Consider the following 24,904-nt stretch of genomic DNA (forward strand, 5'->3'; position numbering starts at 1 on the left):
ATTGAATATACACAGAGGATCTGGATTCTTTAATTTATCAATAAGCATTTAATGTGTGTACAGGCCTTTTCATGGCTAACTGATTTCTGTTTATATAGGAACATTATGCTGTTATATGGACGTATGGCAAATTGTCCACTCATTAACCTATTAATGGATATCTTTGCCACATCTAATTCTGGTGATTACATTTGTGTATTATCTATGATAATACTTGTGTGTAGTTTTTTGTGCAACACAAATTTCAAAATCAGTTCTTTAAACAACTATGAATAGCTGTTGTATGTATGTTGTATGGTATAACTATGTCTATGTTGAATGTCTATCACGGATACTATGTAATAATTTCTTGTGGGCAAAAGGTAAGGACCCCTGCTTCTGGTGCCTGGGAGATGGCTCACAAGATTCAGGGACTTGCCATCAAACCAGATGACCTGAGTCCCATCCCAGCCCCTACAGGTAGAAGGAGAATACAGTCTCCTGCAAGTTGTCCTCTGACTGCCTCACACACTAAATAAATGAATGACAGCAAAAGATTTTAGAAATGGAAAGGAGTCTCTGTTGCTTTACATCCTGTGTTAGCACTGGTGTCACCAACTCTAGGGGCTGACAGTCTTACTGCTCTCTGTTACTTAGCTTACAGGTATATAATAGCACAGACCATTGAATAGCTTTTTACTTGCCACTGTGTGGATTTTGTTGACATGTCTGTTTGTATCACCTGTTCATTTAAAATTTTCTCATTATTAAGGTTTAATAATGGTATGTATGTTTAGGGTACTAGTCTAGACTTCATATTCATTTTATAAAAAATCCAATCTTTAGCTTGTCTTTTTCTCTATTTCATGAGTCTTTCATAGAGCAGAAGTTTATGATCTTAACAATTCAAACTTAGCAACAGGTTTTCTCTCAGATTTCATGACTTCTGTGTTACCAGCAATACCTCAGAGCCACATAGGGCTGTCCTCATTTTTCTCTCTGTTTTCTTATAGAAATTTAATAATTTTACTTGGGCATTTACTTCTATGATCCATTTTAATTTCAATTTTATTTTTAAAAATGTAAACCTTAAGCTTAATCTCTAGTGTCTTGTTTTGTTTTGTTTTCTAATGTGTGGTATTCAGTTGGCACAGAACCACTTTGGGAAAAGAATGTTATATCTCTATTGAATTTCTTTTTATCATTAGTCAAAGATGTTGGCTTTTTATTGGCCCGATATTATGTTCCACTCTTTAATATGTCTATTATTTTTCTAACACACTGGCCATGTACCATAAATTTATAATGTTTTAAAACTAGAAACTGTGCATTTTGTTACTTTATTATTGTTTGGTACTGGATTGGCTTATGTAAGAATTTTATCTTTCTCTAAAAATTTTATGAATACATTTGTCAGTATCTACACAATTAATTCCTTACCTGTATTTGTATTGGAATTCATTGAATCTGTAGTTCAACTAGGAAAAATCTCATGCACTAACAACACTAAATCTTTCCACTCATGAGAGCACATTTTTGTTGCTATTGTTTAGAGTGGTTTTGCTTGTTTGCTTTGTTTTTTCTTTGGTATTATGAGTTTTAGAGTTCCCATGTAAGCCTTAAAATATTTTGTTAGATTGATCCTATATATTTTGCTGCTAATAAATTTGGCATTAAAAAAATTTTTGGTTGTTCACTAGTGGCATACCCAGGTATATAGGAAGGCAACTGACTTGTGTACTATAACCACGTACTTCAATTCTATCATCCATTTTCTCCTTCTAATCATCTACTAGCTCAATATGTTAAAATTCTCCTTTAGTTCTTTGTTCTGTTTTTTTATTCTCCACTTGTTCCTTTTTTATTACATGTATTTTTCAGGTTTTCAGATTAAAATATAATTACACCATTTCCCCATTTTCTTCCCTCCTTCTCACCCCTTCCATGCATTTTCCCCTCAGTCCTTTCAAAGAATGGAGTCTGTTTTGTTATTGGTACATAGATGTGTAAATGCACAAATATATAAACACAGGAGGAAGTCACCTCCAGTAGTTGAGAAGTAATTCTTGATTGATTTTTTAATTCTTATTTATTATTTTGTATATATGTGAGAGAGAGATAGGACATTGGTGTGTGTGTGTAAGACAAAACAGAAATGTTGGAGAGTCAATTTTCTACTTTCACAGTGGATTCCAGAGGCTGAACCAGGGCATCAGGCTTGTGCATTGAGCAACTGAGCCTTCTCACCAACCAAAAATAAAAATAAAAAAATAAATAAAGTTGCCCATAGCACATTAGCTAAACAGTAAGAAATCAAATCTCATAAAACTTAAGTAGAAAAATGTCTTCAAATTCTTAGACTAGGGCCATGTCCAATTCTGAAATTGAGGAATAAATGGCACTATTCATTATAGGTATGTAGTGAAAACAGAGAGCATTTAGATAAGCCAGAACTATACTTTGGTAAAAAGGACACAAAGTGAGCCAATCTAAGGAGGGAAATAATTGATAGAATGAGATGTAAATAGCTACAGGCAGCTGTGTTGTCTTAAGAGAAGCAGAGTTTTGCTTCTATGTTTAAACTACTTTAGACTGCAACAAAGTGAGGGAGACAAAGCCGTCCAGCTGATTTGCACAGGTCCACCACATGCACAGTGTTGAACACAAGGAACATCTCTGTCACACAGTGTCATTTGAATAGATTGCAGCATGAATGGTGTCCCCCAGGGTTGAGTAGTGCCGCACATAAGGGCAGAAGACTTTAGAGTTACGATGATTTTAGTTTGCATGTAATCACTGATCCTCTTGCTTCTTTGAATGGTCTCCTGAGACCTACCTACCTTCCTCTGTACTGAATGCTATTTTAAATATCCTTTTTTAAAGTTTCCATAGTATTCAGTGCTCTTCTGGGATGTCCTTTATCATACTTTCTTATGGATGTAGCTGTCCTTGCTTCTTCCTCTGCTTATTCCAAGCCCTGGCTTTCTTCTATTTCTGTTTCCTGATTCCTAGAACAATCTTCCGCTTAGAGAAAGTACTCAGTAAATGTTTTGTAAATTAAAAGCAAATTATTCTCCATAAGAAACACCCAATTACCTCATCTTTTTTTCTTAATTTTAATTTGTTGTCAATTTAATCCACCGAGAATGCACTATCCTCCTATTTATTAAATTAAATATCTGCTCAAAGTGGCATATTAAAAATTAAGCTTAGTTAAATCCCAATTTCCTGGGATCGTTATATAAGTTGCTCATTGCTGCATCTCCTATTAACTTGGTTCAATTGGTAAAACATAATTAACACGAATGCTTAATGATCACTTTCCCATTCTGATGTATCAGTAATGATGCTTACAGTTTCAAGTGCTCTAGGGTTCATTATAAATGTTGATACTTGGCCTCCCCTTCTGACTGGCAGTACATTCTTCTACCTAAGGACAGGATTTGCTCTAGACCTGCACAGGAGGAAGAAGAGCCTGAAAAGGCTCACCAACCGATCCCCTATGCCTGTTCATGCTCTCAATTCACCTCTCATATTTCTAGATATTCAACTTTAACATCAATGTTCAAAAAAATGTTTGAGCTGTGATATAGCATCTGAACATTTTAAAATAACAGTGAAGATCATCTTGTTGGGTGGAATTGTGATAGTTCCTCACCCACAAGGACTGCTTCTTCTTCCTTTCTTTCCTTTCAGTGTTTACTTGCTCGAATGTGGTTCTCTTGAGGTCCTATACAGATTAAATTCCCCATCAGATCATGCTTTGATTCTAAGGACAACAGAGTCACCAGATGCATATTCTACAGAACAAACCAGGAGGTAATACCTGTGGTATGGATACACAAGTACACCATTCTCAACCATCTTAGGCTTCTCTCTCATCACACACCTTCTTCCTAAGGATTATAAAAACCTTCCCAAAGCTGCAGCATTCCTGTCCTCTATCATTTCACAGATTTATCATTTATTTTAAGCATCCCTGTGACACTGTCAAAGTTAGGCTGTAAGCTTTCTAGTCTACTGTCAGGTATCACATTGCCTCCCCTGTTTGCTCATGTCAGTGCCTGACCAGTGAAAATTAAATGCTTATTAAAACGTTTAATTTACATGTATTCATTACCATGTATATAAAATATATACTTCTGTTTTTTTAATTATTTATCCTAATCATTCTAAAACTAAGATGGTCACTACTAGCTATAGCAGATAATGAGAATATAGTTGATCTTGTACAGTATTATGTGTTTTGGCAGGTATAGCTGAAATATAAATAGCTTTTGTCATGCCTGTTGATAGCAGGTCAGAAAATATAATTTTTATAAAATAATTTCAGGGAAGACCTATAAATTCAGCAGGAATCAGTGCTTACTTTAAGAAAGTAAGTTTACAAGTCTCTCAAACTAGATACTGGAAAGGTCTGACTTTAAAATTCTCTAGACTAGATTTTGACCAGAACCCAACTCAAATAAAAGACGAACGCAGTCTTCTTGTGAACTATTCTTTGACTTCTTCAGTAATCACAGTACAGTAGAGGGTCAGTAAATATTTGACAATAAATGTGGACTGAGTAAGGGATATAACCACTACTACAATTGAAACACAACTAATTAAGTTATTCCATCTCAGAATCTGAGTAGGAAATAAAAAAGCAGATGTCTTTACAAATACTCCAGAAAAAAAAGATATCATACTTTGTGGGCCACATTATTATACTTTTTATCATGTATAAACTTATTTTCTCATAAGTACTAAAGTGATATTAAATCATGGCTTATTTTTTATTTAAAAAATAAAAAGTAATAAAAATATTTAAAAGTTAGAAAATTGATATTTTTAAAAAAGCAATTAGCAAATAAAAGTGGAACATTTGTTTATTGTTGATTAAATTATATGATCATAGATATCATTTCATCTACTTTTTAATGACAATACTCATTTCATTTATATTTAGCACACTTCAAGAATTGCAATAAAAAAACGGATGAATAGCTGGGACAGAGTGTACTTAAAATGTGGAAATGGTTACATTCTCCAGAGGGCAAATTAGTTGGATTGCATATTCCTTATTAAATGGATCATGGTTTCTTTAAATACCTCAGGCAGTATGTTGGAAAAAGAAAGAACCAATAATCTGTTGCTCAGTCAAACTATCTTTCCCCAGTTTCCTTCAGGCTTCCCTGACTGCACCACAAATGACTCATTGATTAGACCAAAGGCTCTGTTAGGAGATCTTTTTCAGGGCTGGAGAGATGGTTCACTGGCTGCTCTTCCAGAGGACCCAGATCTAATTCCCACCACCCACATGGCAGCTCACAAGTGTCTTTATTTACCTCCTCTTTCAGGGTAACCAACACCCTCACACAGACACACACACAGGCAAAACACCAATGTACATAAAATACAAACAAATAAATTATTTTTTAAAGAAATCTATTTCAGCCCTACCTCCAATTCAATTTTTATGAAAGATTTTTTTTAATCACTTTCTTGTTTGCATTGTTGGTATCCATTTAGCTTCAGCATTTTGTCACAAGAGTAATAACTCATCCATCCAAGAGTAACCTTTCTTTGTGTTACTTTCTTAGAGCTCTGAAATGTGCTGGTTTGAATCCTGAAATGTTATAAACCACCAGATTGCTAATTGCTTTGGATGCTGTGAAAAATAATTACTCTACATTATTTTTGATATTTAATTGACAGTGTAATGCATTTAACTAAAGACCTGCAATAAACTACTTCTAATTACTGAGGGTGGTGGAGTGGAAAAGTAGGCTGTAAAACTTTACAAGGGAAACAACGTTTCTCCATTATCTTCAAAGTCCTTGTTGATATGACTTTCAGAGACACAAAATTCCACCAAATGGAAAGTGCTTGGAAGCTTGGAGGAGTTTCCTATTCACAATGTAATAAAGCTTTATTTTAGAGGTAATGTTTTTAATAGATTGAGCTTTGATGGAAATTGGCTACTCAGTTTACCATATTATTACTAAAATGGTTCCTTCTGTTATCAAACCTTTAATAGAGAGATAATGATGGCATTAAGATGATGATTAGTCTATCCTTGGTCTTTGGTCCATATATTTTGCTTCCGTAAGATGTTCAGCTGAAACCTGTAAAAATTTTGTCATTGGCATACACCAAAACATCACAATAATGTTTTGGTTAATGATGGATTGTATATATAAAATGGTGGATCTGTAAGATGATAAAGGAGACAAGATGGTCCCTGATGCCCAGTGACAACATAAATGTTGTAACATCATATGTAGCACATTCCTCAAATGTATAGTAATGCTACCATTAATCCACTATGCTGCCACCCATATAAACACATAACACATATGATTATGCACAGTTTGTAAAGCAGAATAAGTGACTGATAGTGACTATTATAATTACAAATCTATATATAACCTTATTTTAAAGACTATATATACATAAATATATACATTAAAGTTGCTATGAAGCAGTACATACACAGAAAGAAAATTAATGTATGTTGACATTTCCAAAGAAATACTGTGCTGTGTTATAATGAAGCAGACTCAAATATCTTTTGTTCATGTGTCTCTTGATTCTGTCACAAGGCTATGCCCCGTGACTATCAACTGTATTCCGTGGTAGTCTTACAACAAGAAAGTTGTCTCCTGACTCATTTCTAAGAATGTACCCTGTTGTCAAGTCTCACATGACTGTATGTAGTAATCTTCAGGATCTAGTCCTGTTTCAGCTCCCAGGTTAAGAACGTTTTCAACCAACAGCAGAAACCAACTTCTAGAATCTGATGTAAGAAAGGCATTTTGTTAGGAGATGATATAAACATGTGCACTTTGAAAAGATGCACAGTTTACACTGTGCAGTGGCTCTGAGATACTATTTCTTCCCCCCCACCCTCAGGGTACTATTTCTAATAATCAGTAATCCTTATTTTCCCGTTCATGACTTCTAGTTAAAATAAAACCTCTCCATCAGCATTTCATTAAATTTGGGGATTAAAACGTTTCAATGATGTGTATTTTCCAGAGCATAACTTTGAGAAGCGATGTGTTTCAGGGAATGTAAATTATTTTCAGAATTTCAGGAATTGAAAAGGGAAAAGCGGAAGGAGAAAATGCTGGGCTGGTGTGAAGCGATAGCCCGGAACCCTCACAGAATTCCAAACACCACCCGGACACCAGAGACCGCAGGGGATGTGGCAGATGCCTCTCACACCTCCGCGCTGGTGAGTGGACAGTTACTTTACCTCAAAGTAGCTTGCACATAGATGGGATGCTAAGATGACGGTGAGATGTGGACCTGCTAAGTGAGCATTCTTGTTTGCAATGACGTTTACTTAGCTTTACAGTACATTCTCCTAATAGATTCTCTTTAATTCATAAAGATACCTTAGTATTGCTATAAATTTTTAAAAGTTCATACATTAAATTTAATCAAATTAAGTAGCTATTTATTTTCCTTTGTGTTACTGTGGAATAACTGTAGTTATTGGAGTGACCTGAGTGACACAGTTGTTGGATTTGACACTGTGTAATGAAACACTGGAGGAAAAACATGTATACTAAACATGTTAAGCAAATATGAGCAGAAAATCGAATCAGACTGTATGTTAGCATATTTTTTAAATATCTGGTTAAAAATAATAATTTTCTGTAAAAGCAATTTGAAGACTAAATCAATAATGCACAACTCTAAGCTTTGTTTTCGGCTGTAAGTCTAAACGTTTTCTTTTAGCTAAGCAGCATTTTCCAGTGATTAGAAAAAAAGATAACTCATTAACATAAAGAGTTTTAAATATCCTCTTTTTTAGACTTTGGCGATAGCATTCTTCCTTTTAATTTAAAGAAAGAAATTTCCACTTGATCTCATTGAAATCATTAGCTGCACACACCTTAATGATTAGTTTATCTTTTTGTAAGACTGGAAGTATTTTTACTAGCCTATCTGTTAGCTAATAAACATAGAATTAAATATGACTGAAAAAATTTTAGATGTGTTCCTTTTTATTTTGGAATTATTTGAATTTTCAAAGTATTTTACTGGCATAGTCTGTATGAGGCACTATACCAAAATGTAAGGAACTCTTGATGTATAAGCAACAGAAACACCCAGTTCTGAAAGCTTTGAAGACAAAATACTGCCACTCTTGGATCTGATGAGGGCTTATTATTTGGTTTATAAAAATTATAAAAGGTGCCTCCCATGGAGGACAATGAAAGCAAGTTCTCTCAGGACTTACTGGTGAGCACTGATCCCATTGACTAGCACACCATCTTTATGACCTGATCACCTGCCCAAGGCTTTTCTTCCTGGTACTATTTGTCTGTTCTTAGTATTTTAACACACAGATTTGGAGAGAGTGTAGTCAGATGACAGCATTACTGTACAAATGATGTTACTGAATAAATATTAGTGAATGTTGTCCACAGAAACCATCCCAAGCATAGCAAGAGGTTGTCAGACTAATGTTTCAATTCCTTCATTGTATGGTGTTGGCAGAGGACTGAAGTTATGGAGAGATACTTAGAACTCTGGGAAACTGATTCTGTGAAATTATCACCAGCATCTCTCATCTCACTCTCAGTTTTTAATCCCTTTTCTTTCTTAATTATTTTTATTGTTTTAGAATTTCATATATGCATATAATGTGTTTGGGCAAAATTCACATTTCAGGCTGACACCAATCACAATACATACAGTATTTCTATACAAAGCTGGATTTTGTCATGTATCAAAGGATAACTTAAATTAAAAAAATTAAAATGCATTTTCTGTATTTTCATTAAAGTGACTTTGAGTATTTAACCTCTATTGTTCAGATTCATAAGTCAAACCCATAGAGACTCTTGAGCAAACCCTCAGCATAGCATTCTCTTTGTATAAGCAACAGAATAACATTGGCTTCATTTCATAAATAGATGTCATCGTAAGGTTTTTCTGGTCCTGCCCAGCCCCAAGGTCACACAGCCACTTATAAAATAATCACTCAGAGGCTTAATATTATTTACAAACTGTATGATCTACAGCAGGCTTCTAGCTAGCTATCTTTTATCTCTTAAATTAACCCATTTCTATTCATCTGTTTTGCCACATGTTTTGTGGCCTGTCTGCTGGCATGTTGCTCCTTGGGCAGCAGGCTGGTGTTTCTCCCCAGACTCTGCCTTTTTCTTTCCCGTCTCTCTCCTTGGATTTACCACCTACCTCTAGACTGCTTTGCCATAGGCCAAAGTAGCTTATTTATTAACCAATGGGAACACACTATATTCCCAGTGTACAGAAGCACATGCCCCAGCAAGATGTGGTGGCTCAGACTTGTTAATGGACTTCTATAACTGGTAAGCAATGGAGGGGTTATAGAAGTCCAGCTCTCCCAGGAAGGCTTTTCTTTCCTTGAACTGCCATTTCACTTTTTAGATGTCATTTTCTTCCCATTCAAATATTTTTAGCATAAAGAGAAAGATACTCAATTACCAGTATAACCCAACCAGGAGTTAAATATATACTATGTCAGGCAATATCCTCTAAACATCATAATGTGTTACAATCAAATCCATTTCATAACATAAAAAAATAAAATACTTCTCTTTCTGTTAGAGTATGACGTATTTGGGTTGTTGATCCCCCTTGTCTTTAGATGCTGCCTTATGATGCACATAGCCTCCTTAGTCACCAAAGGAAATGAGGAAACTGATATGCCGTGCGTGTTAACCACTATGGAGCAGCTTTGAAGGCATGAGCATTTTTCCATTGACCAAACCTTAATGTCAGGACTCAATTAAACTGTAACAAAAGGTGGTAAATATGTCTCCATATGTTACTAGGAGAAGGAGATGGAGTTAGCACTCAACTCATCTCTACTATAGCCCATCTCTCTGGTCAAGAAATATTTACTCTGTGTTCCATTCTGTCCCAGGAGAAGGCTACTGTCTAGACTAACAGCTCAGAATTCTTCTAGTCTCAGTATTCATATAAAGTTCAAGAACTTTGATTACTCATTGTCCTCATCAAATAATGAAGACAGTGCTGACCATGACCAAATTATTTGCACTTTGCAACTCACTCCAATTTATGTCCAAACTACATAAAACTAGAATGCACTTCCCATTCCAAAGAAATCATGAGGCCAAGCGTGAGTTTAAGTATTTTCAGGGCCGTATTTCTGGAATCAATCCATTTTTCCCTACTACCAATCCCTGAGATCTTATTAGAATTTTGATCTGTTTGCTTGCCCACAGCCTCAGTGCCTTGAAAAGTTCCTTCTTAAATGCCCCTCTTCCTCTTCTTCCACTTTTCTCTTATATTGAAAAGTAGATGGAAGGATTAATCCTTAGCACAACCACTGTCCAGTAACGCTTTATTTAGCTCAGAAGTTTACTGGGTGCTGGGCTGTCAATCATTTCCTATTTGCTTTTAATAGCTGCACTTGGAATCTTTCATCTGCCTTTATTGTTTGAGTGTCTGAGTGCAATGCCATTTAACTCAGCCCATGTGAGAACCTGCAACATGACGTCTGAAAGGAGCCACTTATTTTATGTATTAAACTCTAGAATCTTCCAAATTCTTTCCAGTCACATGCATGTCTATGTCATACTAGCCAGTTAATTCCCGAGCTGCTATTTCTTTTGTAACAACTTTCATATAGTCAGTAATAATTACCATGTACCATAATGTTTTACTTTCCAATCAATACATATTAGGCATCAGAGATGCATTCCCCACTGTGTTGTATAGTTTATGCCAACTCGACATATGCTAAAGTTATCTGTATGAAGAGGGAAACTCAATTAAGAAGATGCTTCCATAAGATCTGGCTGCAGGCAAGCCTGTACGGAATTTTCTTAATTAGTGATTGGGGTAGCAAGGTCCAGCCCATTGTGGGTGGTGCCATCCCTGAGTTGGTGGTCCTGGCTTCTATAACAAAGCAGGATGATGCAGACCCAAAGCTGCAGCATTTCCACAACACAGAGTAACAACAGAATACTCACAAAGAGTCCTAGTGAGAATCCAGCATTAATAGTATAGTAGAAACCAGGGGCCTCAAACCAGACCAATTACTCTTTGCAATAAACACTTACAAGTAAAGATATGGACAAAGGATTCTACAGGATGACTTATTTATTGTAATACACTGTAGCTTCCATAATGAGGTTGTTAATTTTTTCCCTTTTTAAATTTTTCCTCTTAATTTTTTTTTTTTTTATTTAGGGGTAGCATGTAGGGGCAGAGGGCATGATGAGGCATAGGGAAATGAATGGGCTCAAGATATATGATGTAAAAGACACATAAAACAAAGAAGAAAGGGAAAAAGAAAAGAAAGATCTCAGCCTGAGTAAGCCATGAGGAACAAGCCAGTAAGCAGCACCCTTCCATGCCTCTGCATTAGCTCCTGCTTCAGGATCCTGCCCTGTTTGAGTTCCTGTCCTGACTGCCTTCAATCATAAACAGTAATATAAAATTTTAAGCCAAATAAACCTTCCCAACTTGCTGTTTGGTCATGATGTTTCATCACAACAATAGAACACTGACAAAAACACCAGCTCACCTATATAGAAATTTTGTCAAATCACCATACAATTAGCTAAGTCTTTACCTTTGAAATCAATGTCTCTATTATCTGTTGCCCAGTCACTAAGGAAATTGTTTAACTTTTGGTGTGTGTTATGTAGCTTGGATTTGGTTAATAAATATACAGTTATTTAGTTTGAAGGCTGCAGTCTAGTTAGAAAAAAATAACCACAACAGCAATTATACCCAAAAATAATACAAAAAGTTAATGAATCTGGTATTACAATCTTAAAGTTTTTAGACATTATATAAACTTGGCAACTACAAGTTCACTCACATGGAAGATGAAGAAAGGGGGAAGCTAGAGTGGCACCAACAAGTCTGGAGAAGACACCCTCAGATCTTGTAGGGTTCATTCAAGTTCATAGAAGAATCTTAAGGGTCTAGTACCAAGATATTATAAGGAGATGCTCTTCTTTGTCCTTATATATTAAGAAAGGAGGGGATGTGATGATTCAATAATGACAGTTCAGGGAATGTGAAAAAACTTAGAAACTGGGCCCCACTTTACTTGCTGATGCAAGCAATCATTACTGACACCAATAGAAATAGGATAGACATGAAGGAATGAGTTGTTTCTCACTTTGACATCTAGATACCATTAACACTAACAATAGAGAAACTTCCAGAAATATTAGTGACAAGACAGCAACAACTTGAAGTCTTCCTGCTCTAGCATCTTGAAGTGAATTGGAGAATAGTTTTAGTGCCAAGAGATATTAGTTTAGTAATCCACATGGAGAGCTAAGAATGAGAGCTTTAATAAACTCTGAAATTCCAATGACTTATCTCCATAAATGTTTCCTTTTAATCATGACTCAGTCTGTTATAGGTAGTTTGACTCACAACCACTGCCAACAACAAAAACATTAGGATTTCATATTCATCCTATGCTATGCTGAAAGCATAGCTATGTGTTTTTTGAAGAAGGGACAGAGTGTGTGTGGTTGGAGATGAAGATGTATGAATAGGTATGAAAATGATGCAGATTATTTCTGTCCTGCTTCCTTTGGATGGAAATCATTGGCATGCACAAATGTATCTAAGGAAATGTTTGCAGGCATAACTTTGCAAGTAGAGAAGGTCAAGGTATTTCATCAGTATATATCATAAATACATTTCTTCCTTTGGAGGTGGAGTTTTTGATCTTTCTATTTTGTACAACTAAGGTTTTGCTAGTAGTTCTCTGCTATCATATATAATATTTGAAACTTTTTGTGAAAATTACCCTCACATAAATATGATGATGATAATGGTTGGTTACTATACTCCAGGAGCTTTTCTAAGCATTTTAATACATATTCTTGTTTTTAATATTCACAAAAAATTGATGAGATGGGAATGATCAATATTGTTATTTTATGTGCAGAGAAACTCAAACACATAGAAATTTATGAATCTATCCAAGTTGATCTATGTAATAACAAGCAAAGTTGAATTCCCAACAAAGCTTGCATTCTAAATGTCGAAAGCCATTCCGTCATGTTTCTTTCAACTTGCAGGAAGGATATAGTCATTATTTAAATTATAAACATTTGGCTTCAAAAGAAGACTACCACCTCTCCTTGAGGTGGTAGTTAGTGTGTTGGGGGAGGGGTGTCATTTTCTTCAGTGGCGTAGCCAATGACAAGTTGCCCTTGCTTCAGTAAATAATGTTGCCCACTCACACTCATGTTGGTGCAAGAAATTCTAATTAAACTCAAAGATCACATCCCAAAAGACAGAAGACATGAAAGCAGAAGGGAAACTTGTTGAGAAGAAGGAGGGGAGGAGAGAGGGGAGGAGAGGTTGAAAAACTCCTAAAATTCATTATATAAATGTATGAAACTGTCAAACATTAAAAGAAGACTGAAAATGAAAAAAATAAGTCAATATAGTGTGGCATAAAGATAAACAGGACATTTCCTTTATTGTTATGTGTACCTATTAGAGTATTCCATGCTTCATATTGATTGACATATGAGTATGGAAAATTTCATAGCCACTTTCACCATTGCATTTTTAACAACTGACATGATTGAAAAGGACAGGTTCTTCTCTTTTGATCTATAAAGCATTCAGATTACCTGCTTTTAAAATTCACAGACTATTAATTGAGCTTAAAAATATTCAAAATGTATAAGAATCTTGAGGGACTTGGGATATTGTGTTTATGAAATAAGTACCCTCACAAATTCACCATAAGTCAGAGGAGGAGATTCATCTTGTATGGCAGACAGGCAGGAAACATTTATAAATTTATTGTGCTGCAATTTCACTTGTTAAAAACAAAGATGCCTTATACTAACTACACCACCCTTAAGCAATTCAGTGAATCGAGTCAGAATTCTAATATTAAATTTAAAAACGAGTGTAAAGATCAAAAGAATCAGGAATAAGAAGGTGAATGCTTTTATGAGTACTGAAGTTGAAAAAAAAAATCTATGGTCATCCATGTAGGAAGATTAAAAACTGTCACTTCAGATGGTCGGCAATGACTCCAGAGAAAATCATTCTCCAGAGGAAAATAATCAATGATTATCCTTTGAGGTTGTAACTAGACTGTCATTAGAAAAAGAAGAAAGTGTCAGTCCCTGATAGAGGTGGCTTGCTGCTTCTAAGCATATTTTCATCAGCTAAGATCATATTTTCTAGTCTACTACAGACAGAGGGCTTCTGGCTTACAGTGGTGTTGTTGCCCTATAAACCAATCATAAATTAAAATGTTAAAGCAAAATGCATTTAATATACTTACTAGGTGACTGCCATAGTTTGGCAGTGTGGTGTACTGTTGAATGGCCTCTGTTTAGCTGGCTGGACGCTGTGCCTCACTACTAGTGTCTAGCATCCAAAGGAGTTGCTGTCCTATGGGACAAGTACTTGGAAAATATTGAAATGTAAAATTGTTAGGATGATTTCTGTTAGTGCTTATTACTGCACATGTCACAGACTTGGATAATTTTCAATCAATGCATCATAAGAGGTTCAGGGTGGGATACACAGTATTCTAGAAAAGACTAAACAGGAAAGACTAGAAAGATGCTCTCAATGAGAGCCAAGAGTAGTGGTTTTTATCTGTTATGCCAGTCCTTAGGAGGCTGAGGAAGGAGGATTACAAGTTTATAACACATATTGAGATCCATAATCAAAAATAGGAGAAACATGTAATCATGACTTTTAAATGGAATTCAATTAAAAACAATATTATGTATTGTTTCTTAAGTTCATAATTCTCAAAGTAGTTTTCATATTTCTCCAGGCAAATTTAACTATCTAAACAGGCAATGAAACAGAGATATTATCTAATTCTCTCTCTGAATCCCAAAGACCCAGATTTACAATGTCTAGAGTTTTAGGAAATATATCTATGTCCATTGCAAGAAGTTGGTATCCATGCTTGCAAATACACAAGGGAAAAAATACCTCATAAAAATTAACTAAATAGCCTCAGTAGTCAGTTAAAAAGAAATATTGATGAATGTTGGTTTTGTCTACTTCTAAAAAACAAGAATATGCTGGAGATATTCTCAGTGGTTAAGGGTGCTTACTTCTCTTCCAGAGGACCTGAGCTCTGTTCCTAGCACTGTGTCAGGACAACTGCTTATAACTTAATCTCTGTAGAATTAAATACCCTCTTCTAGACTTTGCGGGCTTTGCTCTCATACACAGCAACACCTGTATGTGTGCTCATGCATGCATGCTTGTGCACGTGCGCGCGCGCGCACACACACACCCACACACACCCACACACACACACACAATTAAAGTAAAATTAATACTTATTTAAAATACTAGTTTCTTAAAATAAGGCTTAGCATGTTGATAATGCATATTTTAAAATAAAATTCTTAGTTGCTGGACCTAAAATGCTCTTATACAGTATAATAAGTATTTATTAATAAAATAAACAGTCAAAAAATGCAAGTTAAATTTTGTCAATGCCTTTTATTTTTAAAATAGAATAGGCATTTATAAGTTAAGGTCTTGTACTTAAAAAACTGATGATCAATTAGGAATCAAAATTAAATGCTTTTAATTTAACCTATTTTGGAGTACATAAATAGGTAGATTTTATGTTTTTAAAGAAGACTCATTTTCTTTTAATTGAATGCATATGTGAGAATGTGCCAGCATGTAGATGACTGGAGAGCTAATGTGAGTAAAAGTTGTCTTCAGGTGGAATTACAGGTGATTGTGAACTGCCCCAAATGGGTTCCAGGAACAAAACTTGGGTGCACTGTAGGAGTGTAAGGTGCTTTTAACTATTGAGCCATCTCTCCAGATTTTAATTTTTAAATTAAGGAACAGTCCCATTGTCGGCTGCTGTCATTGTCCTTGTCGCTCATAAGCTATTATTTTTCTTTAGCTGAAAATAGATTCTTTTCTCATATACTGTGTCCTGATTACGGCTTCCCCTCCCTTTATTCCTCCCACTTCTCTCCCACTTCCCCTCCTGCCCAGAACCACACCCCTTCTGTCTTTCATTAGAGAAGATCAGTCTTCTAAGAGCTAATAATAAAATAAAACAAAAGCTATCACATCAAAGTTGGACATGACAAACCAAGAGAAGAAACAGAGCCCAAGAGAACACATAAGAATCAGAGGCCCACTCATTTGAACTCAGGAATCACATAAAAAACACTCAACTGGAAGCCATAGTATATATGCAGAGGACTTGGTGCAGACCTGTGCTTGTGGCTTCATTCTCCATGTGTTTCTATGAGCTTCTATCATGTTGATTCAGAAGGCCTTGCTTTCTTGGTTCCTTCCTCTCCTCTGGCTCTTATTCTTTGCAGTTCCACTTCTGTGGGGTTCCTAGAGCCCTTAGGAGAGGGACTTGATAGAGACATTCCAGTTGGGACTCTGGTTCCCTCCATTATTTGGCAATTTTACTTAGATGGTCTTCATATATGTATATATTTTAGGGAGTTCCTATTGTATTAGGTTTACATCCTGCCCCTCAAATGCCCCTTGATTTTCACTCTCTCCCCATACTCCTTCCCTCTACTCCCCTCCCCTCTACATCTCCAATTGATCCTCCTTTTACACACACACACACACACACACACACACACACACATCTATTCTATTTCCCTTTCCCAATGAGATCTATCTGTACTCTCTAGACCCTTACTTCATAACTACCTTCTGTAGTCCTATAGATTGTAGCTTGGTTATCATTGACTTAACAGCCAATATCCACATATGAATGAATACATAACAAAGATACATAATCTTTCTGGATCTGGAATACGTCTCACAGAACAATTTTTTTTCTAGTTCAACCCATTTGCCTGCAAATTTCATGGTGTCACTTTTAAAAAACATTGTGTAAATGTGACTCATTTTCTTTATCCATTCTTTTGTTGAGGGATATCTAGGTTGTTTCCAATTTTTGGATATTCTGGATAGAGCAGCAATGAATATAGATGAGCAAGGGTCTTTTGTAGGATGAAGCATCCTTTGTTTATATACACAGGATGTTATTTCTAGATCTGGAGGTAAATCAATTCTCACCTTCCTAAGGGACCATCACATTGATTTCCATAGTGGCTGTATGAGTTTGTACACCCCACCAGCAACAAATGAGTGTTTCCCTTCTTCTATGCCCTTACTAGCATGAACTTTCACTTGTATTATTGATCTTAGCCATTCTGACATGAAATTATAAGATAGATTTGATTTACATTTCCCTGATAGCTAAGTATATTGAACATTACTAAGTGTTTCTCAGCCATTTGAGTTTTCTCTACTGAGAATTCTGTTTAGATCTGTATTCCATTTTTTAACTGACTTGTTTTCTTGTTATCTAGGCTTTTTTTAGTTCTTCATACGTTTTTAATATTAGTCCTTTACAGGATATATAGTTGGTAAAAAAATATTTTTCTATTATATAGGCTGCCTCATTGCCCAAGTGATGGTGTTTTTTCCATGCATAAACTTGTCAGTTTGATGAGGTCTATTTATTGATGATCTTAGTGCCTGCAGTATCAATGTTTTGTTCAGAAAGTCTTCTCCTATGTCAATGAGTTTAAAGCTATTCTCCATTTTCACTTTTATCAGATTCAATGTATCTGGTTTTATGTTGAGGTCTTTGATACATTTGGATCTGAGTTTTGTGTAGGATGATAAGTGTGGGTCTATCTGCGTTCTTCTGCTTTCAGATATCTATTTTGACATGCACCATTTGTTGCAAAAAAAAAAAAAAAAACATACAAACAAAAAACAAACCAAAAATCCCTGTCTTTTGTTCAGTGTGAGCTTCTGGCTTTTTTTTTTTTATCAAAAATGAGGTGCCCATAGGTGTATGGATTTATGTCTGGGTCTTCAGTTCAATTTTGTTGATCAACGTGTTTGTTTTTGTACCAATACCATTGTATTTTTATTATTTAAAGCTTAGTTATATAACTTGAAATCAGTAATAGTGATATCTCCAGAAATTCTTTTATTCTTCAGGATTGTTTCAGCTATCCTGGGTTTTGTGTTTCAGTATGAAGCTGAAAATTGTCCTTTCAAGATCTGTCAAGAATTTTGACATTTTGATAGGAGTTGCATTGAATCTATACACTGCTTTTTGTAGGAATTCCATATATACCATTTTAATCCTACATTTCCATGAGCCTGGGAGATCTTTTCATCTTTGATATCTCCTTCAATATTTCTTTTTTCAAAGACTTGAAGTTTTTATCATAGAAGTCTTTCACTTGCTTGATTAGAGTTACCCCAAGACATTTTATATTCTTTTCGGGCTATTGTGAAAGGTGTTTACCTGATTCCTTTCTTAGTCTGTTTGCCATTTAATTTAATATTATAGGCAGGGCTACTGATTTTTCTGAGTTATTTTTGTATCCAGTTACTATGCTGAAAGTGTTTAACTGATAAGCTGTTCTATGATTTACTTTCTTTCAAGTCAGGCTAGCCTACTTGGGTATTTGCATTATGAATGTTCCTAAATTTAAGACTTTGTCTTCTATAATCTGATACTTCATGATTTAATGGATATGGCCAAACTTTTGATATCACACAGAACACAAATGTGTAGAATTTGTACAAATTCATTTTTCCCCTATTTTTTAGATTATTTTAAAATTACATCATTTGTCCCTTCCTTTATTCCTTCTAAACCCTCAAATTCATGGCTTTTTTCATCTCTCTCTCTCTCTCTCTCTCTCTCTCACACACACACACACACACACACACACACACTAGATTCCCTTCTCTCTTTGTACCCAACTGTGCCTCACCTGCTTACCCTCCTTGACAATTCTGATTTTCTATTGTGTTTGCAAACTCATCTTTATTGGAATATATGTATAGATGTATGAATGTATATTTGTTTATTTTACATTTCTATACCACGATAAAATTTATTGTATTTCTAAATACAACCCACTTAATCTATATAGTGTTACTTATATGAATGTTTTCAGAGATTGCCATTTTAAATTGGATAAGTCATAGCCTGATTTTCCCTGAGGAAGATTATTTCTCCCACTCTCAGCCTGCCTTAGTCATCTGTAGTTCTTTGTGCAGCTTCTGTGCATTGCTGTCCTTGTTCAGCTCAAAATTAACCAGTCATATTGGTGAGACTTTATGTGTGTAGCTTCTGACACAGTGTCACGGAAAACAACCTCTTGTGTAACACACCCGCGTGAGTCATGACTCTTAAACTAAGTACAGAAGTTGCAATGTAGATGTATCAGTTGTGACCAGATTCCAGAACTCTGCATTTTGATCGGTTGTGTTTTTCTGTAGTGGGTTCTGATTGTCACAAACAGATGTTTTATATGTGGGGGCCAAGGACTACTACACTTTTCTGTAAGTATTTAGATTATGCTGTTTTAGTAAAGTGGTGATTCTGTGTTCTCCGAAGTTCATGACTTCTCTACCCCTCAGTAGTTGGCTATGTTTCCAGTCCCGTGCATGATTTTCCTATTGTTGAGTGGGTCTACAATCCATTCAGAGAGCTATTGGTATGCAGACCACTACTGCATCCTCAGGGTTATCCTCACATGCAGGTAATTGTGGTTTATAAGTGTTGTAGCTGGGGAAGACTGCTGGTTGTTTGACTCCATTAGAAAATTACATGGCACCTTCCTCAGAAAGGCATCTTTCAGACCAGTTCCAACCAAGGGACCTGTGGGCCCTGTTTCTGAAGTGCACAGTGTCTTTAGGCAATAGGCACTACCTTCCACCTTTGGGGAGCAACCAAGGGAAAATCAATAATCTATATTATGTTTTAAAAGTCTTTTGGACAATCCTGACCAAGATTTCTCATGTCTGATGTTGAAGGTTTAGTTAGGTGTTGTTGTTGTTGTTGTGTTGTGTTGTGTGTTTGTTTTGGCTCTGGGAGGGAGGTTTATCAGATCAAGTGAGAACATTTTATTTAACCTCCAAGTATAAATTTATGCATAGACTTATGTGTATTTATAGGGTTTTTGAAGGTAAAAGTGAACTTTATAATTCCTCATGACTTCTTAGACATCCTTACTGTTGTTTTACCTTCTCCCTCCTTTTCTGCAGTTCCCCTTCTTATTGGAGCCCTCTCCTTCCCATTTCCTTGTTTGAATAGCTGCACCCTACTAATCCTCTCTCTGTTGTTCCCCACCTACCCACCTGAAAGACTGTCTCATCTCCCTCCCCTTCTTTCTGCAGATACTCCAGTTTATGAATTGACAATCTAATGAGTTGCATCCCTTGATGGTACAACAGTATCAGAAAAAAATCAAATTTAATGAAAATCTTAAGATGGCCAAGATAGTCAAGCACAGCTTTTACTATGAAAAGATGAGAAAAAACATATTCATTTTACTGAATTTTGTAAAATGAGATCGAGTAGATACTGTATTATATTAGGAATAGTCATCTGAAAATCTAGATTAAAGTGGTTGACAGAAACAATTAACAAATGTGTCTAAATATATTCCTTTTATTCATAACATTCAGCATTTTGAACCAGTCCAGTTGAGTATAGTCAACTAAATCTGTTATTGATACCTAATTCTATCCTTATGAGTAATGACACTGAATAAATGACAATAAAATGTGTGTGGAGGAGTTCACAAATGATAAAAAAGCACAGTCAGTTAGTGATAAGAGGTGAAGTTAGCTCTATCAATGATAGAGCTAACCAGGAAGACCATTTATACATCAATAGTAGATCTAAATCAGATACCATAATAATTATACACTACCGTGACCCTGACAGGATTTATGGGTCTCCTGGGAGACATATCCAAGCACATGTATGGGGGGCTTTCTGGAGAGGCATAACTGAGGAAGGAAGGCCCAGCCTCCCCTACAACTGAGTACCCAATCTAAGTAAAAGGAAGTAAGGAAGAAAGCCAGCTGACTGCCTCGCTTCCTCTTTCTCTGCTCCTTGGCCCTTCAAGACATTAGAAAACATCTTTACTCTTCTGCCACAATTATGAGCCACTCCTGCGGCCACGCCTCTCCCATCGTGGTGGTATTTGTCCCCTCAAATCATCAGTCAGAATAAACTCTTCCTCCCCAAAGGTACTTCCTGTCAGATTCTGGGTCACAAGATTAAGACGCCTAGCTACCACAGGTTTCGAACACTCCCCACTTACCTTCCCATGGCTAGCTCCTTCACTAAAACTTGGTGTATGGCCCTTGATAGCTCTCCCTAGATTCCTTTCTAACTTTGTACCCAACTGTGCCTCACCTGCCTATCCTCCCTGACAATTATGGTTTTCTTTTGTGTTTGCAAACTCATCTTTATCAGAAGATATGTATAGATGTATGAATGTATATTTGTTGATTTTACACTTCTCCACCATGATAAAATTTAAAAAGAGGGAAAGGAGATTTGTTCTGTTTACCTATGTATTCTCAATATTTGGAGGATAATAGGAATTTAATAAAATTTGTGGAATGAATAAGCAACTTCAGCAGAGAGCATGAACTGAGCAAAACCACAATTATTTCCTGTTTACAGAGCTCCACTGAATGCAGTAGCTCATGTATTAAATTCATTCTCTTTATTGGAAATGCCATCTGCCTTAAGATAGGGAAGAACTAAACTTGAGGTTCACGACCAAACCGCACAGTTAAATACTATGGATTATTTCCCCAACGTACAACCTAATGAAAGAAAACATTGTCCTTGCAAAGAAATCATACCCACCAGCTATGATTTTTCCAATGACTTCTTCCCCACTGTCTTCACAACCATTCATGTCTTTTAGTCATACATCTGCCTATAGTAAAAGAAACGGTGCTTTCCCCAAATCTGATCCTCCCCTGAAAAGCAAAATAAAAGGGAAACAGAAAGGGGAATTTGAGCATGTGAAAGTTCTCATTGGACCTGTTGACCTATTTTCAACAGTCTCACACTTGTTTCATTTTTACACAATGGCCTTTCACATTCTGAAAATAACTTAGGTTGGGACAGATAGCTTTTCCAGATTTTCTTTTGGCTCCTTTGTTTCCTTTCCCCTTTTAATTGTTATTTAACAATGCATTAGTTATTTTTAATCACTATTACAAACCCTTTACTGAAAACTGCTAAAGGCAATGGTGAATGATATCATATTTATCAGATTATCCAAAGCAAATGAGTGAGGAAAATTAAATAAAAGACATGATGTTTTTCAAGAGCTTTGATTCTTGTTAAGGAAGAAAAACCATTGAAAATATATTCCAATGGTTGTTATGGGAACAGGTTGAGTTGGAGACTGTACAGGGGAGACTGATGTTTCAAATATTACACAATGAGGAAAATTGCATTTGCTGCACAGCTTAAAGCAGTATATTAACTTTAATTGTATAGTTACCGAACAGTGTCAAAACATGATTATTCACAATAGTAATAATTGATCTAAAATGTTTGACACATGAGAAATCTTTTTCTCTAAGGAATGGAGTCACAGGATCACATTCACAGCTCTTCATCAAAATGTGTCACATTTGTCTGCTTAATTTAGATACAAATTCAAATGTGAGCAACTCAGAAAAGCATCTGCTTCTTGGTGGCTAATATTTTTATGTGTATAGCATTTAGAACACTTGCTTTGGAAGTATTTCCTTACCTAAGTTCCAATGGGCAGAGTGCAATGAGCCTGAAAGGAAGATGTTCATGTGTAGCTATGGAGCTGAGGTGCACTTGCTTGTTCTGCTGACAGATGGCATGAGAGACCAAGACTCTTTCTATGCCCTTGACCTGGGATAATATGCTTAGCTTTATAGGCAAAGACAAAGCAGGGATAACTGATTGGATATGTGCTCACCAAGCCTGCCTTTGTCTCACAGTTAGAAAACATGGAAATAGGTGGAACCAGGTTTTGAGAAGGGACTGAAGAATCGAGGGCTATTTTTATATAACAATCATTGTCAAAAGTTGAGTGGAATAAATGGAATATGGTTCTCATATAAATTGGTACCTCTAAAAGCAATAATACCACAATAATAAAGTATGAATGTGTATTATATACTAGAACTTAGAATTGTCTAGCAAAATGTTAAGGTAACTCTGAACTAGCTATTGCTGTTTTGATTCTCCAATCATGAGAACTCAGAAAAGGATTAGAGAAATCTAAGATTCTTAGAGGAATCCCAAATTCTACATCTTCCCATCCTAGCTGTTTCATAGGGAATATTTCAGCCTAGTGCAATCACTAAACTTTGGGTTCAGTGAGGAAGTCTGACTCAAAAAAGAACATGGAGAGTAGCCACAGAAGTGAACTTCATGTCGTCGTGTGAATTCATACACACATGCATGCTCACCCACATGTACATGAGTATACTCACACAGCACCCCAACATACTATTTTAATTTATTCATTTAACCATTATTAATTGATGATTAGCTAAGTACCAAACACTGTATTATGTCAATATTTTCCCAGGTTTTGTTTTTTATTAGCATTGCACATAAAACTGGGTTTCATAACATTTTTGTACTCGTATAATGTACTGTGGTAATGTACCCCCCATGTTCCATTCCCCTCCCCTTTCTCACTACTCTCTTCTCCTGTTACTTCCCTTCATTCTCCTAGACATTCTACTTTCATTTCATATATACATATGTTATTTATACATTGTTATAAAAATCTAAGGTCCACACATAAGAGAAAACGTGCTATTTGTCTTTTTTGAGCATGACAAAATTTGCTAGAAAAAATAATCTCCAATTGTATTTACTTTCTTACCAGCAAAATGTTTTTGTTCTTCTTTATAGCCAAGTACAATTCTATTGCTTAATATTAACTACATTTATAAGATTTAATTCTTGACCTCAAGGACTCTTTGAAAAAAGAAAACACACAAATGATGGTTCAAGAATAAGATGAAGATTAAACCATGAATGTTGGAGTGTTAAGAGCCCTCAGAAAAGCAACTAACCCAGCTGTGAGGGTTTAAGTGCTGCTCCCTGACACCTAAGATATGTGATGAAATAAGGAGCGGTGATAGGCAGAATCCAGTGGGTTTACATAAGCCATTTGTATGTCCAAAATGAACTTCTGTGCTGAGTTCTGTTCACAGTGAAAGACATCTTACCCATTTTCTGTTCTAATGTAAAAACAACCATCTTTGGGAACTAAATAATAGAAATATTCGAATACTTTCAACAGAGAGTGAAGTTAGAATTTACTCAGTCAACATTAGATGTGTAGTCTTATAATATGAACCCTCAACCAATACTTCTAATGTCCTATTGGGTCCCGAGAGAGGGTGCTGGTGCTACCCAGTTGAACAGTGACAATGTGTTAAAATATATTGTAAAATACAATAAGTAAAATATATTATTTGGCAGTTTGTGTGATAGTTCAGTGGTAATGTGCTTGCCTTCTGAGCATGATATCCAAAGTTTAATCCCAAGAAACTGCATTTTTAAAAAGGTCAGGTGTTATGGCATACACTGATAATCCCAATGCTGGAGTGGAAGCAGATAGCACCCTTTGGCTTGTTGGCAAGCTTATGGTACTTGTCATATGCCTGGCTGGTGAAACATTCCCCTAAGCTAGGAGACATGTGTTTATCACCTACACAATGACAGTTAATGTTGTTCTCTGGCCTCTGCAGGGACATATACACATGAATTTTAACACACAAACATGTACATGTAGGTATATATGAAGGCATAACATAAAAACTTTTAGAATACATTGTTTGGGAAGGAAAATATTCAAGTCTATTTATATCTGATTAACACAGCAGAGTCAGAGAAATAATACAACAAATGCTTGAGTGTGCTGAGTGCATATTGTAATCATGAACACCAGAGAGTTTAATAGTTTATTTAGTCTTCAATGTATCATGAGAGCCGAATAGGTCCTGTTTTGTAGAATAAAAAGTGAAGGAATGTGTGACTACCCTACAAATATATCTGATTCTAAAGACATACTCTAAGACACACTTCTGA

General features: G+C 35.7%; 1 protein-coding gene across 6 annotated transcripts in view; it reads left to right on the forward strand.

Annotated features, from left to right (window-relative positions):
• Positions 1-24,904, forward strand: part of Marchf1 (membrane associated ring-CH-type finger 1) — a 764,409-nt gene that overhangs the window by 449,282 nt on the left and 290,223 nt on the right. For all 6 annotated transcript variants that reach the window (XM_036166448.1, XM_036166451.1, XM_036166452.1 and 3 more), the window contains one exon: positions 7,053-7,201. In XM_036166448.1, the coding sequence (XP_036022341.1) occupies positions 7,091-7,201 (111 nt within the window). In that variant the 5' untranslated portion in view covers positions 7,053-7,090. The remainder of the gene's footprint in view (positions 1-7,052; positions 7,202-24,904) is intronic.

Source organism: Onychomys torridus, chromosome 17 (genome assembly GCF_903995425.1).
Source record: "Onychomys torridus chromosome 17, mOncTor1.1, whole genome shotgun sequence".
Classification (NCBI taxonomy): Eukaryota; Metazoa; Chordata; class Mammalia; order Rodentia; family Cricetidae; genus Onychomys; species Onychomys torridus.